General features: G+C 37.0%; 1 protein-coding gene across 7 annotated transcripts in view; it reads right to left on the reverse strand.

Moving 5' to 3' along the window:
• The window catches only part of Herc4 (HECT and RLD domain containing E3 ubiquitin protein ligase 4), a 71,293-nt gene that overhangs the window by 26,817 nt on the left and 28,230 nt on the right, over window positions 1–16,246 (reverse strand). For 5 of the 7 annotated variants that reach the window (XM_050141021.1, XM_050141014.1, XM_050141031.1 and 2 more), the window contains 8 exons: window positions 14,248–14,378; window positions 13,833–13,993; window positions 10,441–10,517; window positions 10,029–10,153; window positions 8,214–8,273; window positions 7,666–7,777; window positions 6,995–7,184; window positions 5,497–5,669 (listed from right to left, as the gene is read on the reverse strand). In XM_050141021.1, the coding sequence (XP_049996978.1) occupies window positions 5,497–5,669; window positions 6,995–7,184; window positions 7,666–7,777; window positions 8,214–8,273; window positions 10,029–10,153; window positions 10,441–10,517; window positions 13,833–13,993; window positions 14,248–14,378 (1,029 nt within the window). Of the gene's footprint in view, window positions 1–4,909; window positions 5,013–5,496; window positions 5,670–6,994; window positions 7,185–7,665; window positions 7,778–8,213; window positions 8,274–10,028; window positions 10,154–10,440; window positions 10,518–13,832; window positions 13,994–14,247; window positions 14,379–16,246 lie in introns of all 7 variants that reach the window. The other 2 variants (XR_007591448.1, XM_050141061.1) reach the window with 2 other exon arrangements.

Raw genomic sequence — 16,246 nt, forward strand, 5'->3', positions numbered from 1 at the left:
ACTTTTATAGAAGAAGCTGCTGCGTCCTGCCCTACAGACTTCTAACAGTAATAGTATTATAGCATTAGCAGCTGCAGTCTTTACTAAAAACACATGCAGCATCACACCTGCACACAAAAATTCTATAACAGCTTTTTCCTCAGATACTCATATTTTTAAGTATAAATACAACCCTCCTCCCACTCCTCCCCGGAGACAGGGCTTCTCTGTGTAACAGTCCTGGCTGTCCTGGAACTCACTCTGCAGAACAGGCTGGCCTCGAACTCACTGAGATCCACCTGCACTCTGCCTTCTGAGTGCTGGGACTAAAGGTGTGCACCAGGGGCTGGAGAGATAGATGGTTCAGTGGTTAAGAGCATTGCCTGCTCTTCCAAAGGTCCTGAGTTCAATTCCCGGCAACCACATGATGGCTCACAACCATCTGTAATGAGGTCTGGTGCCCTATTCTGGCTTGTAGACATACACACAGACAGAATATTGTATACATAATAAATTTTTTTTTAAAAAAAGGTGTGCGCCAACACACCTAGCTCATATTATATTTTTTCACATCATATTTTAATCACAGTTTTCAGTCTAAATTTAATGTCTCTTGTTGAAAATAATTCAGATCCGATTATTCTTTAAAAGAAGCATTTTAGTAGAATATAAATACTTTTATAATATTAAAAAAATAACTCAGTTTCCTCCCTCTCCCCACACAGTGTTTGAAATCTGAACTATTTTGTAAATGTAAGACATAGAGGTTCTGGAGAGATGGCTCAGCAGGTAAGAGTACACACTGCTCTTCCAGGAGACACAAGGCTGGATCACAGACCCTAACATCTGAGTGCTCACAAATACCTGTAAGTCCAATGCCCTCTTCTGTACTGCATGGGGCATTGCATTCAAGTGCACACAGACATAGGCACACATACTTTTTTTTTTAAGGTATGAACATTTATCAATAGAAATAACAAAATAATAAAAATTTAAAATCAGTGAAATGTTGACTTGTGGGAACTATAACTAGTAGTAAATTCAAACATAATGATTTAATAACAAAAGAGAAAATAGGTACTATAGCATTTAAAATAAACTGTACTGGAGAGATGGCTTAGGAGTTATGAGCATTTGTTTCTCTTGCAGAAGAGCAGGGTTGCAGCACCCACATGGTGGTTACTGCACACTGTCGCTGCAGTTCCAAAGAATCCAATACTATCTTCTGACGTCTATGGATGCGTGCGCACACGTACGCACACAGAGGCAATACTCATACACATAAAACAATAAAATAAACAAATCCATTAAAAGTATGAATAAAAATATTGGGTATTGAAGGGTTTTGATTGGTTGGTTTTTTTAAGGCAAAAATCTTTCTACACAACCTTGGCTGTCCTGAAACTCATTAAGTAGACCAAGTTGGTTGGCCTCAGACTTGAAGAAATCCACCTGCCTTTGCATCCCAAGCATTGGAATTAAACGTGTGCTCACCGTGCCTGGATCAGAAGAATTATCCAAAAGACATGCCTACAAATTTATACATAAAACACACATACACCTACCTCTCTGAATGGTATGCACACTTACAAGCTATCTTACAAAGCTACTTTTTCTCTAAGAAGCTCTTAATCCTTCAGTTAGTATATTTTCCCTTTTCTAGCATTTATGCTATATCATAAATATTCACTTATATGTACATATATAATATTTCTAGTTCACCAGCTCAAAGGTGGAAATCACATTTCCTATCACTAAATCCCTACCATCTAGTATAATAACAAGCATACAGTAGGCACTCAATAAATATTTGCAAAGGAAAACACAGAAATCACAGGTAAGTTAAAAAAATCCGTATATAATTTTTACTAAAAAATGTTCAAAATAAAATCTAAATTCTGGTCACAATGCTTTGATTTCTCATTATAATTTAGTATTTTGGTTAAGGAGTGACTATGCTGAATAAATATACGTTCTATCCATTCATCAGTTTGATGCCCCCACCCCATGTGTGAAAACCAGTACAATGCACAGCAACAAAACTAGACAGACCAAGCAATTCATTTTCTTTTGGCACACTGGTATTGCTACAATGTACTGTGTAAGAACTCAAAAACCAACCCAATTACTACCCAATAAACTTATTTATCTCATTATAGATCCATTCCTGACAGCAGGTGCCAAAGGTATTTTCCTCATGATGCCATTCAGAACACTGGAAATATTTTCAACTTACAAAGTTTTCCAAAGGACATGACATATGGGAGGAACAAGCACATCCTGAAATGAACAGTGAACACAAAATATAGTTTTCTTGGTCCTAAATCTGCTCCTAACTTAGGTGGGTCAAGGAGCAAACTGAGGAAACTTCCCCTAATTCCTAATCACTGAGCAGAGAGAAGGAATAACTAATATAGTGTCTTTAAAATCTTTTTAAATTAATTTACATGTGTGTATGCTTTCAAATGAGAACCCAATTTCTGTCTAACCCAGTAAGTCAAAGGTAGTGATTTCTTCCCATCCAAACAGTGTGACAATGAAATCTCTGCCATCAGAATATATAACAACTTAAAAGTTATATACCTTAGGACCAGCAAAACAGCTTAGGAGGTAATGGCACTTGTCACCAAGCCTGAGAACCAGCGTTCAATACCTGGGACCCACATGGTGGAGAGAACTGACTCCTACAAGTTGTCCTCTGAGTTCCTCATGTGCACCATGGTACATGCTCACTGGCATACATTCAACACACATATACATACAAAAATAAGTATTTAAAAACATTAATCTTAAGAAACTATCAGGGTGGTATTTTATTGGTAATTATTAATCTGCATATGATAGAGAAAATCTTGTTCAAAATCACAATTATAGGGAACAGAACCAAAGAGATTAAAATGTGTTGTATTGATTCCAGTCAGGAACGGCACTGAGGTGGACAAAGAAGCATACTCAATGAACAGAGGACCTACACAGCAGGAGTAAAGCAGCCCTGAGCCCAGTCCTCAGCTCTGCACATATATACACACATAAACAACACACGAAGCAGCCTAAACACAAGACAGTATACATAATGTACTCTACAGAGTTTGAATCTCGATACCTAAAGGCATAATAAAAGTAAAGCCCACTCCAAGCATGTGTGTGTACTCAAGTACAGATGCACAAGAGGCTTGGTGTGTTAGAACGAATCCCTTGCACGTGGAGTTGCAGAAGGTTGAGTTTGTCTGATGTGTGGGTCATCTTCCAGCCCCTAAGTATACAGTAACACACTCATTAATGTGAAATAAAAATAGTAGGGCCTTGAGAAGCAGATGGGAACTTCTCTTTCAACTCTATAACTTATTAAATTAATACTGAGCTGTTTTCCAGTTTCTTTCTTTGGTTTTCTGAGACAGGGTTTCTCTGTGTAGCCTTGGCTGTTTTGGAACTCTCTCTGTAGACCAGGCTGCCCTCGAAATCAGAGATTCACCTGCCTCTGCCACCCAAGTAGGCATTTGCCACTACTACCTGGCAAAATTAAGATTTCTTTGGTTTGTTGTTCTTTTTATCTTTTTGTGTCTTAATTTATAAAAAAGGACAAAATACCATCTATACAAGTATATTTTTAAAAATCTTTTAAAAATCGAATAACGTGCTCACATGTATTATATAAAGAGGCTACTAATGCTGGATACTGTTGGCAAACAATAAATATAAGATTCCACCCCCATACCAACCCTCAACTAGTAAGAAGGTGGGTCTAGTATCTGGCATGGTTTCATCAAAATCGTCTCTGGAGCTACACTTGGTAGATAATACTAAAATCCCAGCATACAGGAGGCTGAGGCAGGAGGATCATGAGTTTAAATCCAGCTGAGGCTATACCCCAAAACCTAAGACTTAGATTGTAGCTCAAGTAAAGCATCTGCCTAGCACGTACAGTTCAATTCAGGGACACAGAGAAAACAAAAACAAACAAAAAAGGGACACAAAATCTTTGAAGTACTGTCTGAAACTTTTATCTTAAAAACGGTGCAGATGGACTCTTAATAGGGCTCTCAGTAGAGACTGTGGCTTTGAACCGGAAAGTCCAAATTGGGATTATAAAAGTTCCTCCCCACCCTCTTTCTTTGAGACAAAGTTGCTCTCTGCAGTTCACAATGGCCTGGAATTGTGCTGATCCTCCTGCTTCAGTTTCCAGACTGAAGGTATCCCTTTCTCTTGAGATAAAAGACAGGGCTAAAGAAAACCAGTATTAAGAGGAATAAAGATAAGCAGATAATGGATACAAAAAGAGTAATCATGTAGAAATACAGTCCAGCTGAAGAAGGACGGTTCATGAAATATTAGGAAAATATCATGGAAAGAAAAACAATCAATTAATCGTTTGAATCCTAAGCAAAAAGCATACAGAAAGGTAGAGACCCATGCTATGATGTTACAAGATCTTCATAATTGCAGTATGCTGCACACTCAGGCCCTGATATGCTGCAAGAAAGTCTTGTTCTGGGAAATGAATGACCTGTTTTCCTAGGAAAGAAATTGCTATCACCACTTTAATTGTAACAATGAGAACAGAAGTAACTCCCTAAAAGTCATGGGCATACTAAAAAAGGAAAAAGAAAAGTTCATCCAGTTAAGTAGTTGCGAACCCAGGAGCTTCACTAAAAAAAAAAAAAAAAAAAAAAAAAAAAAAAAAAAAAAAAAAGCAAAGGTAAATAAATGATCCACAGGGGTTCTTTGATACAAAGAACAAGGACCTATATCACCTTTGTCCCCTTAATAGTTTACTTTAGTGCTGAGCAAGGAAGTTGTTATGGAAAAGAAACTATATTCACATGGAGTTTTCAGTCTATTAGGGGCTATGAACACGTGCTTCTCCCTTAGGTCATGTCTCATCTAAGCAGCAACTCAAGAATACCAAATGGCATAACAGAGATATACCTACCAACTGTCAGGGATGACTCAATCCATCTTTAATGAGACAGCTGAGACTCTATTTCTTCATGTAACTTTGCACTTCTACAGTGTAAAGTGTACTATTTCTTACACTGGGAAAAAGGGCAGGAAAGAACAATAGGCAAATTAATGAATTATATATGGTTTCATTTTCAAATTAGTCAATTGTTTCAAATGAAACATTCTACTTTGATTGAGGCCATTAGTACCTGACACCAAAAAAATAGAATTTTAAATGTTTGTAATTACAAGGGCCCAGTCACTTGTATGTATATGACAACTCCTTATAACTAAAAACAATGTATCATTAAATTAACACATTAGGTTACTTACAAAAAAGGGTAAGAATTCTAATTCATTAAGATGCTATTGTTCTGCCCAATTGTAGGCTACAGATGCCTAATAAACTCAAGTAAATCCAAAGCTACAAAGTACAAACATTACTTGTAAAGGAATTATAACGTCCAAATTTCTTTAATATGTATCTTTTATGCCATTCTAATATTAATGTTAAAATGAACATTACAAGCTGTTAGTAGGAATGGGAAGAGGAGAATAAAGGACTAATGGACATACCCTATGTAATATTTCTAAAACCTTTAATGCAGTATGAAGAAAACTGTTGAAAATTCTTCTTTCAGAAGGGGGAATGCCGATCTTGTAGAGTTTCAAAAGATGTACCACAACTTCCTTAAAAAGTTCTACTATCTTGAGGAATAGTGGAGGTTCAAGTATTGACCACCAGTTTTCTGTTATTAAAGGGTGAACATGCAAATAAAATGAATAAAAAAAAATCAGAATTTAAAAAAAACATACTAACTTTTCTTCTAGAGTAGTGGTTCTTAACCCTTTGAACATTTCAGGAAGATGAATATAACAATGATTTATATAACATCTCTAGGGCTTATAGATAACTTTCCTCACTACCAAGATAAAGGACAATGTTCTTAAAATCTCTTAAAAGTAAATATAAAGTATGAAAGACCTACTGAATTCACAATCTCGGTATCCTAAATTCTATTTAAATTCATAAATTGCAATCAGAAATCACCACAGCTAATATTAAAACCAGTTATTATAATGTTACTGAAATCGGAATTATTTTTAAACAAAATACACTTTAAAATAGTATTGTTCAAATATTTAAAATTCTAGGTTTTATTATTCAATTTAATATAGAAAACTGAAATATTATGAAGTAACAACTTTAAAAATCCAAGGAACTCTGGGAAATCAGAAACAGGAATTTAATGTAAAGTTGTCCTATACTGCCTTATTCATGTTATTACTAATAGTTTCTAAGTACAAATACCACGAGCCTATGAGATGAAGCAAGAGGAATGCACAGCCTTGTGAAGTGGCCTTACTTTTCCACACGGGCTCACCCTTCAGGCCCCAGCATTCTATCCTCACTCACTGATTCTTCCACTCACCTCAGCCTTACCTCTCAGCCTTTAAGTGCTTATGGTGACTTTATACTTCAGTATATTTCAGTTCCACATACCTAGCGCACACTCTTAGCAAAAAAACACTAGATTACCCATACCAAGTATAAAGGCCAGGAGTTAGAGATGAATCCACACTATTACAAGAATTAAGGTGAGCAAAGTTAGACCAAAACCCAGAGAAAAACAGAGACTGAACTGCAAATTCAGGAATCTTGTGCATAAGCAGAAATACAAAATTAAGTAAATGGAAATTAGCAAAGGAAGGAACTAAGAGGAAAAGGGTTGATATCGAGACTCAAGAATGACTTAAAACCAATGTTATTCAGTTTCAATGGCTCTTCCAGTTCTTTATCAGCAAGATCATTCAAGGAGATGGGGGGGGGGGAATACAGGCTTTAATTGTTCTTAATACTGTGTCTGTGTTATACTGAATTAAATTCTGTATTTAATATGATTCGCCTTCAGCAATTCCAACGATCAGAATCAAATACCCAGGAAAAAAGCCAATAAAAGAGAAAAATCTTTTCCATGTAGAATGATGTCAAATAAACAAGGCAACAAACAAGAGAACTCACTTTCATTTAAAGAGAAAACATTTCAGAAGAAAAAAATACTAAAATTCTTACCAAGTACTTTCAGTGGTGCCTTTTCTAGGTTCACAAGAGCTGTACCAAAGGGAATTGCTATTGTTGTGAAATTGTTGGAGTCACTCATCAGGGGACATTCTGGTAGAGTAAGATAAAACCTCAATGCTTCAACATCAGGTAAGGAGCTAGTCAGTTTAGGTATAAGATTCTTTTCCAAACTAGCTGCCACCTATATTTTGACAAAAAGCAAAACCTACTTCATTTAAAATGAATGCACTTCACAAAGGAACATATGCATGTTACACACATAACAAGAGAAAAGAAGATCCAGCATTATAAACAAGAAATGCTGACTAAAACAAAAAGGACAGCAGAGTGACAACTACTGCCTAGGCACTGCTAAGAAATTTCAAAAATCCTTAGTGTAATATCAACTTAAACTTTCTACCATAAGGCTACTATAGCTATTAAAAGACTTAACTGAACAGTAATATTAAACATTCAGAGTCTGCTACAAACATCTCAAAAGACTAATGTATCTTTAACATCTAAATTACAAATACTTTAAAATTAAAAACTTTTTTTAAATCACAAAGTATGTCAGTCTATGAAACACAAGGATAATTTGTTTAGAGACATAAAATCTCTGTAAAAACAACATGTAAAAATCCAGCAGCTAAATAAATATATATAATCACGTAAAAACAAACCTGCTGAGATATCTGAGGATGGTCAGGTTGTATTAGTTTGTGGAATAGGAGTCTAGCGGCATTCATATCAACCCCTGAAAATTTGGGACCTGTTCTATAGTGATCATCATTGCTAAAAGAAAAAAAAGGGAGAGAAGGTCATTTTCCTCGGTGTTAGAGCCACTTGGCTGTTTGTTCCCAGGCTGCAATGAATAAACCTCCATCCGTGCTCATGCAAACGACTCATAATAAACTCAGTGGACATCGCATGAGCACACAACAGAGGACACGAAGGTAGACAGGGAACTTGTTGGGAAGAAGGGTTAACAAGAGTGAGGAGGAGGTAAGAGGGCAACGAGGGGTTACAGTATCAAAGCGTAATTATATCCAAGTGTGAAGTTGTCCAAAAATTCACTTTTAAGAACAGAAAAACCAATGATTAAAATATTAATATTTTCATTTCAATATATAGATTTCTACAAGTATATACTAATTCCTCAATTTTTTAATATATTATACAATTTAATACATTTCAAAAAGGTTCAGGCAATGAAGGAATTGCCACTTACCTAGTAGCTAAAAAACTTCCATTTAGGCAACCAGATGAAGAAAATGTTCCGTCTATCTCACTAAAAATAAAATAAATGAGACATATAACTATTTATCTTTCGTTTTTAATAAAAATTTAAATGACAATTTAGACCTAGGCACAGTGACGTGGGTAGAATCTGATCATTTGGGAAGCAGAGGCAGAAGAATCTACAGCTTGAGGCCAAATGAGGCAAGACTGTCCCATTTAAAAAAAAATAATAATGACAGAAATGACTTAGTAATTGCTGTTGTATAAGCAAGATTAAGCTTGATCACTTATGTTTGCCGAGCTGGGGAAGCAGAAGGAAGAGTCCCTAAGGCCCAGCAACCACTAAATCTAGCCTAATCATAGCAATTTTAAGGGTCAGTAAAGGACCTGGCCTCAAAAAAAGGGAGAACTGAGGAAGATTTTTCAGTGTTGACCCATGGCCTCTACACATATTCCCAAACATGTACCTGCATACATACACACATAAACACGTACCTACACAAATGCACACAAATATTTAATGTTACAAAGTACTTCTCTCACTACTCGACTAAAATAACCAGAACTATGTAAATCACTGTAGATAGGATATATAATACTTGATAAAGTTATTAACTGTGACTCAAACTTAAATACATTCATTCATCTTTAGTTTGTAAAGTGTCTGTCTGTCACATAAAGACATGACCTCTGATTCCCTGATACCCACATAAAAAAACAGGTGTGGCATGTGCCTGTAACTTCAGTGGTGGTGACGGTGAAGGGGAGGGACAAGGGGACCCTAGAGCTGACTAAACAACCAGCCTATGAGCCCCAGGTCGTGCTTCAAAAGCTAAAGCGGTGAGTGATGGGGAGAACACTTAACATAGACTCACACTTCCACATGTCCATGGAAACATGAATGCAAACATCTGTGCACACACCCATACACAAAAGACTAAATTCAAGGAAATACATTCATCCTTCCGACCTACCTAGGATTATGTAGCCTTGGCTGGTCTGGAATTTGCTATGAAGACCATGTTAGTTCTGAACTCAGAATTACCTGCCTCTGATTCCCAAGCATGGGACAATCTTAAAATAATTTTTATTTAAGTGGAAGAGAGCTCACTTCTCCAAGTTTTCCTCTGACAGCCACATATGTACAACAGCACATGTGCACCCACACACATAAGCAAAATACATAAATATTAATTTAAAAATAACAACAAAAAAACCCCAAAGTATTAAGGAAACAAAGGAATACACTTTAAATGGAATTTAAAAATAGCTCTGTTCCACACTATATCAATTAGTTTCACATGTACGAAAAAACTGAAGCTTTGGGGCTGGAGAGATGGCTCAGAGGTTGAGCACACTGGCTGTTCTTCCAGAGGTCCTGAGTTCAATTCACAGCAACCACATGATGGCTCACAACCATCTGTAATGAGGTCTGGTGCCCTCTTCTGGCATAGAGGTGTATAGGAGGAATATTGTATACATAATAAATAAATCTTAAAAAAAAAAAAACCCTGAAGCTTTTAAATAAGATCTTTAAAATACCCCCTATGGAAGCTTAAGTACTCAAACTTTTATATACAAATCACGCAGAGAATGACAGTCAAGGAAATATTTAAATGAAAAATTCTTGGTGGGGGAGAGTGCAAGGGCGGAAGGAGGATGTGAACAGTTGGGGAAATGAATGGGATCAAGATACTTAATGTAAAAGACACATAGAATAAAAAGTAAAAAAGAAAAAGGAAAGGAAATTCTCCACAAATACTGCTCTAATGCACAGGTATGTGTGAGAAAATGTCTCCCATACTTGGCTATCTCCACAGGAAACCTTCCAGAAGGGTAGCTGAGCCACTTCTGAATCAGAGCTTCATTTATTGTCCAGATCTGCTTTGAAGGGTCAGGGCATCTGAAGTCATCTGCTGGGCCGCAGCTCTATGTTACAATTAATGAGATCAGTCAGAGGAAGAGATGTCACAACACAAAATTAAGAGCCAATATTTTTGTTTGTTTATTTCTGTTAAAAACAGTAGTCAATAGCTCCTAAATACCCAAAACAGAAACAGGAGATAGCTTAGGGGGAAAAAAAATTCTTTTGTAGACTTGAAGAAAAAATATTAAGATAATAATCTCTAATATATTAAAGAGGAAGGTAAGTTTCTAAAATTACACCAACTTATTTGAAGCTAACTGATTACTTATATAATTAATTATATTAGTACCTGAGGACTAGAATAATGTGAAAAGCTTTGATCTCCACCTGAGAAAATTCTTTTGACACAGAAATAGTCTTCAGTATCTACAATTTAAAAAAAAAAGTAAAACATTAGATTCCAAGACTTATATTTTCCAGAACATTAAATTTGCAATAAGAATTGTCTTGATCATCTAACTAGGTTTCTCAGGACTCCATAACATGAAATGGCTTGGAATGATCTGACTACTTGGAATGAGACTGAGCAAATGATGAACATGAAATAACCCCACAAGCCTAAGCATCATTTGGCAATTCCTAAGATCTTCTTCTGATCTGTAGCCATGCACAAAACTGTTTTCTAGTCTGTATTTCACATTTCGGCTTAAACAATATAAAACTAGAATAATTGTTATAAAAGATAGGTTAGAAGAAAATAAAATAAAATTTTATTTTATTTAATTAGGTAATTAAATAAAAGGCTTGAGATCTCAGAATTTGGTGAGCAGAAAGAGAACTGCTCATCTGATACAGCTTGGGTGACATATCAAGACTATACCTCAAACAGCAAACAGAAATTCATTTCTAAAAAGAACATGGGAACATTTAAGCAATTTTGAGTAAATACTTCATAATGCATAACTATCTCCATTGACTGTCTAAAACAATGATTTCTCAATTTGTTGAGTCACAATCCATTTGAAGGTCAAATGACCTTTTTACAGGGATCACTTAAGACCATTGAAAAACACAGATATGGGCTGAAGAGATGGCTCAGAGGTTAAGAGCACTGACTGCTCTTCCAGAGTTCCTGAGTTCAATTCCCAGACAACCACATGGTGGCTCACAACCATCTGTAATGAGGTCTGGTACCCTCTTCTGGTCTGTAGGCACACATGCAGACAGAACACTGTATACTTAATAAATAAATAAATCTTAAAAAAAAAAAAAAACCACACAGATATTTGCATTACAATTCCTAGCAGTAGCAAAAATCAGAGTTATGAAATAGCAACAAAATAATTTAATGACTTGGGGGGTCACAACATTAGGAAAATTAGGACCACTGATACAGGTGACAGATATTCATCAATAAAAATTAAGCTAGGAGCTGGGGAGATGGTTCAGCAGTTAAAAGCGCTAGTTTTGCAAGGGTGATGACCAAGGTTTAAAACCACTGTTTAAAAGAAACCCAGATGCAGCTAGGTGTGGCACACACTTTTGATCCTAGCACTCAGTAAAAGCAGGTGGATCTCTAAGCTTGAGGCCAACCTGGTCTACAGAGTGAGATCCAGGACAGTCAGGGCTGCACCCCCTCTTCAAACAGATGGGAGGGAGGGAGGCAGGGAGAGAGCTAGCTCAAGGACAGTCAGGGAGGGGTACACAGAGGACCCATCTTGAAAAAACAAAAAAGAACAAAGAAACTCAGATGCAGTGATCACATCTGTAACCCAGCACTCCTACATTGAAATGGGAGGTAGAAACAGAAACATCATCAGAAGCTTTCAGGCAGAGAGAAAAAATGACTTTCCAAAGTTGTCCTCTAATTTCCACACCACTACTCGTAGCTGCTAAAGAAATATTAGCTTTTTTCAAGGAAAGGAAAACTATCTTAATTTCCTTGATAACTCCCTTGTAACTAGTAAAACATGTTTTAAAAAAATCCTCAGTTTAAAAAAAATCAAAATGTAAAATACTATTTAAAATATTTCTATTTTAATTTTTATTTATGTGCATGTGTACGTATAGTATATATATGTGCGCGAGCGTGTGTGCTGTGTGCATGTGAAGACCAGAAGAAGGCCATGAGGCTTCCTAAAGTTGGAGTTAAGAGTGCCAGACATGATGAGTGCTGGGAACTGAAACTGTGTCCTCTGGAAGAGCACCAAGTGCTCTTACTTGTTGAACCATCTCTCTAACTACAGGAAGGCAAATTTCATCTGGTTTAGACAACACTGATTACAAGAGTTCAGAAAAGATTTCTCAAAAGTCACAAACTGTAACTCATAGTAGACTCCTTCTTAGGTAACACTGACAAAGCCCTGGGTTTAATCTTTAGCTTCAAAAGAAAACAAATTGCATCCCAGCACTTGGGATGCAAAGGCAGGCAGATGGATCTGTGAGTTGAGCTTCACCTAAATAGTGACACCTCTCTTAACAAAACTGGAAGGAGGGATAAATTCAATCTTATGATATCTCCTATTTATCACTCATCCACCTGTTGTCAGACACCTGAGTTGTCCCTAACTTTTTGCAACAGTGTATTAACAATGAATGACATTGCTGGATAAGCCTTGTCCCTAACTTTTTGCAACAGTGTATTAACAATGAATGACATTGCTGGATAAGCCTTTATAGGCAAGTACTATATGATGCTGTGTCAAAACCAGCAAGGGCTTGTCATTCACTATGGAGTCCAGAATGGGCTACACCTGGCAACAATAAAACTAAAACTATAAAAACAAAAATGAAGGAAAACTCCATTTCCTTTACCACTTCAATGTAAAGAGACCTTAAAATCTATGGTGTGAAAGGTGACAAAATTCATGTCCAGGTGAGTGAGTAAACATCATAAACAGAAATGTACAACTTTTTTTGTTTGTTTGTCAAGACAGGGTTTCTCTGTAACAGCCCTATAGGCAGGATTTCAGGAGAGAGAAAGGAAGAGGATGAAGAATTTAGGCACACAGGATACACTGAGAGGAAACAAGAGGTACAAGATGGAGGCGAGGTAACACGACGTTACAGAACGTATATGAATATAAATGGGTTAATTAAGTTATAAGAGCTAGTTAGGAACAAGCATAAGCTTTAGGCAGAGCTTTCATAATTAATAAGAAGTCTCTGTGCCATTATTTGGGAGCTAGCTGGTGGGACAGAAAAAGACGCGTTACACATGTATTTTGGGTCTTGCCATAAGCCCAGGCTAGACTAAACTTAATGTTCTTACTGTTACCACCATACTTGTAATTCAATGTTTTATTTTGAAGTGCCTATAAACATGGGAGACGAACATTTTTAAAAATTTTTTTTCTTTTTGAGACAGGGTTTCTCTGTGGTTTTGGAGCCTGTCCTAGAACTAGCTCTTGTAGACCAGGCTGGTCTTGAACTCAGAGATCCGCCTGTCTCTGCCTCCCAAGTGCTGGGATTAAAAGTGTGCGCCACCACTGCCTGGCCATTTTTTTAAATTTTTATTTATTTATATTTTACGTATGAGTGCTCTGCATGTATGCCTGCATGCCAGAAGAAGGCATTATTAGATCCTATATAGACGGTTATGAGTCGGGAATTGAACTCAAGACCTCTAGAAGAGCAGTCAGTGCTCTTAACTGGTGAGCCATCTCTCTAGTCCCAGAAGACCAACATTTTAATAAGAGTTTTAATATATGTAGCAGAGAAGTTCAATACATTAACACTTACCAATATCTTGTGGACACTGCCCATTATAAGAAAACCAATTTCCTTTTACAGTGAAAGGACTTTTTCTGTTGCTTGTTGAACCAGTTCCCAACTGCCCATTACCACCAAGACCAAAGGAGTAAATTCGTCCTGAAGAAGGAACAAATGCAGAGGTATGCTGCCTAGAATAAAATGATAGAAAAACCTCTGACTTAAGATTAAATTCCAAACAACATACTTAGAAAAATAAAAATCAACCAACATCCTTCTCTTTTTGTTTGCTTGTTTTTTGAGACAGGGGAGTAGGGTGTTTGTTTGAAACAGGGACTCCCTATGTGGCCTCCCAAGTCCTAGAATTACAAGAGTGTATCATCAAGCTTAACAGTTCAATAATGAGTCTAGAGACCAAACTTCTCTCTTCTTTACCACAGCTTACCTTCCACAAGCAACCTGAGTAACAATGCTTCCCATAAGTTCAAAAACTTTCCTTGGGTTTATTTCATGACTGGTAGAGTTATGACCCAACTGGCCATACCCTCCGGCTCCGAAGGTGAACACTCCACCTTCCTGGAAAACAACAACAACGTATGAGGAAGCTCAATCAAAGAAAACTGTTCAGACATGAGTTGACAAGCACTCAGACCCTTTTTATGTAGAACATTTTAAAGATGTACTGTTAGTGTGGGGAATCAGCTACTCGATGGAGCTGATTCTCTCCTTCCTCCTTTACTACTGAGTTCTGGCCAGTCAACTCAGGTTTCCTTTATCTGCTGAGCTATCTCACCACCTTTCCCTTTTATGTTGAAACAGAATCTCACACAGATGTCAAGGTTGGTTGGTTCTGAACTTGATCTTAGTTCAGGAAGGCTCCTGCTTCAGCATCTCACAGAGCTATGACCACAGGCTTGAACCACCAGGCAGGTTTTCGCAGATTTTTAAAGTAATAAGTGATGTTTACATTACTATCAAACAATTCCAGTGTTCATTTCAGAAGTAATTACTGCTGGGCATGGTGGTGCACAGCTGCAATCTCAGCACTAGAGAAGAGGTTGAAAGACTGCCCAAGAGTTTCATAAGTGACACCTTACCAAATAACAACTACCATTACATGAGTCAAGAAATACTTAATTGCACTGCTTCTAAATATCATTATATTCTTTTTTTAATTCAAATGACACATTTTTAACACTTCAAAAAAACTTTAAAATACTGCTATCTTTAGTTAGGAAGCTAGTTATTCCTTGAACACAGATGCTGGACCTAAATTGAATGTGATGTCCTCCCATCAGGAAGCCAGTGGGCAAAAAGATAACGAGTTTAAGGCCAGCTCAAGCTCTATAGAGAAATCCTGTCAAAAACAAAATAAAAACAAACAAAAGGCTCTACATACAGAGTACATGCAAGCAAATGCATAGATATGATTTTAAGCACAGATAATTGCTATAAGTGATAATCTTTTTTTTTTTTTTTTTTTTTTTTGAGACAGTTTCTTTGTGTAGCCCTGGCTGTCCTGGAACTCACTCTGTAGACCAGGCTAGCCTCAAACTCAGAGATCGACCTGTCTCTGACTTGAGTGCTGGAATTAAAGATGTGATCCTCTAGCACCCCACTGAGGCTATGTATTTTAAAACAGAGATATGATACACTGCAACCTAACACAACCAGTGTTTTTTTTTAATTTATTTTTTTTATTTTATGTTAATTGGTGTTTTGCCATGTGTTGGGTCCCTTGGAACTGAAGTTACAGACAGTTGTGAGCTGCCATGTGGGTGCTGGTAATTGAACCAGGGTTTTCTGGAAGAGCAGTCAGTGCTCTTAACCACTGAGCTGTCTCTCCAGTCCCAACCACAGTGTTTTTCAATTTGATACTTTTCTTCATAACTGTACTTATGTGTGTGCAATCTTACATACTGCTTTCAACACCTAACAGCATAATTTTTTGTATATTATAGTATAAAGGTGTGCTTTAAGAAACTTTCCATATCCAATACAGAGTAGGGCTGGGATACAGCTTTGGTTTCCAATGCTAACACTGTATAATGTGGGTATGATGGTGCACACCTGTGATTCTAATGCTCAGAAAGTGGAAGCAGGAGAATCAGGAGAATCAGAAGCTCAAGATCATTCTCAGCTACATTTAGAATTCAAGGGGAACTTGTAATGCCAGACCAAAGAGCCGGAGATTGATCACAAAATTGAGGACAGTCTCAGCTATGTTAAGATTTTGTCTAAGCCCAGCAGTGGTGGTGCATGTCTTTAATCCCAGCACTCAGGAGGTGGAGGCAGAGGCAGGTTAATCTCTGTGAGTTCTGAATTCTGGTCTACAGAGTGAGTTCCAGGAGAGCCAGGACCACACAGAGAAACTCTGTCTCAAAAACCACAAACCAAAACCAAACGAAGTTTTTTGTCTAAAAAGTAAAACTAAAAAAAGCAAT

Source organism: Alexandromys fortis, unplaced genomic scaffold (assembly GCF_014885135.2).
Source record: "Alexandromys fortis isolate MF-2015 unplaced genomic scaffold, M_Fortis_MF-2015_v1.1 scaffold_9, whole genome shotgun sequence".
NCBI classification, from domain to species: Eukaryota; Metazoa; Chordata; class Mammalia; order Rodentia; family Cricetidae; genus Alexandromys; species Alexandromys fortis.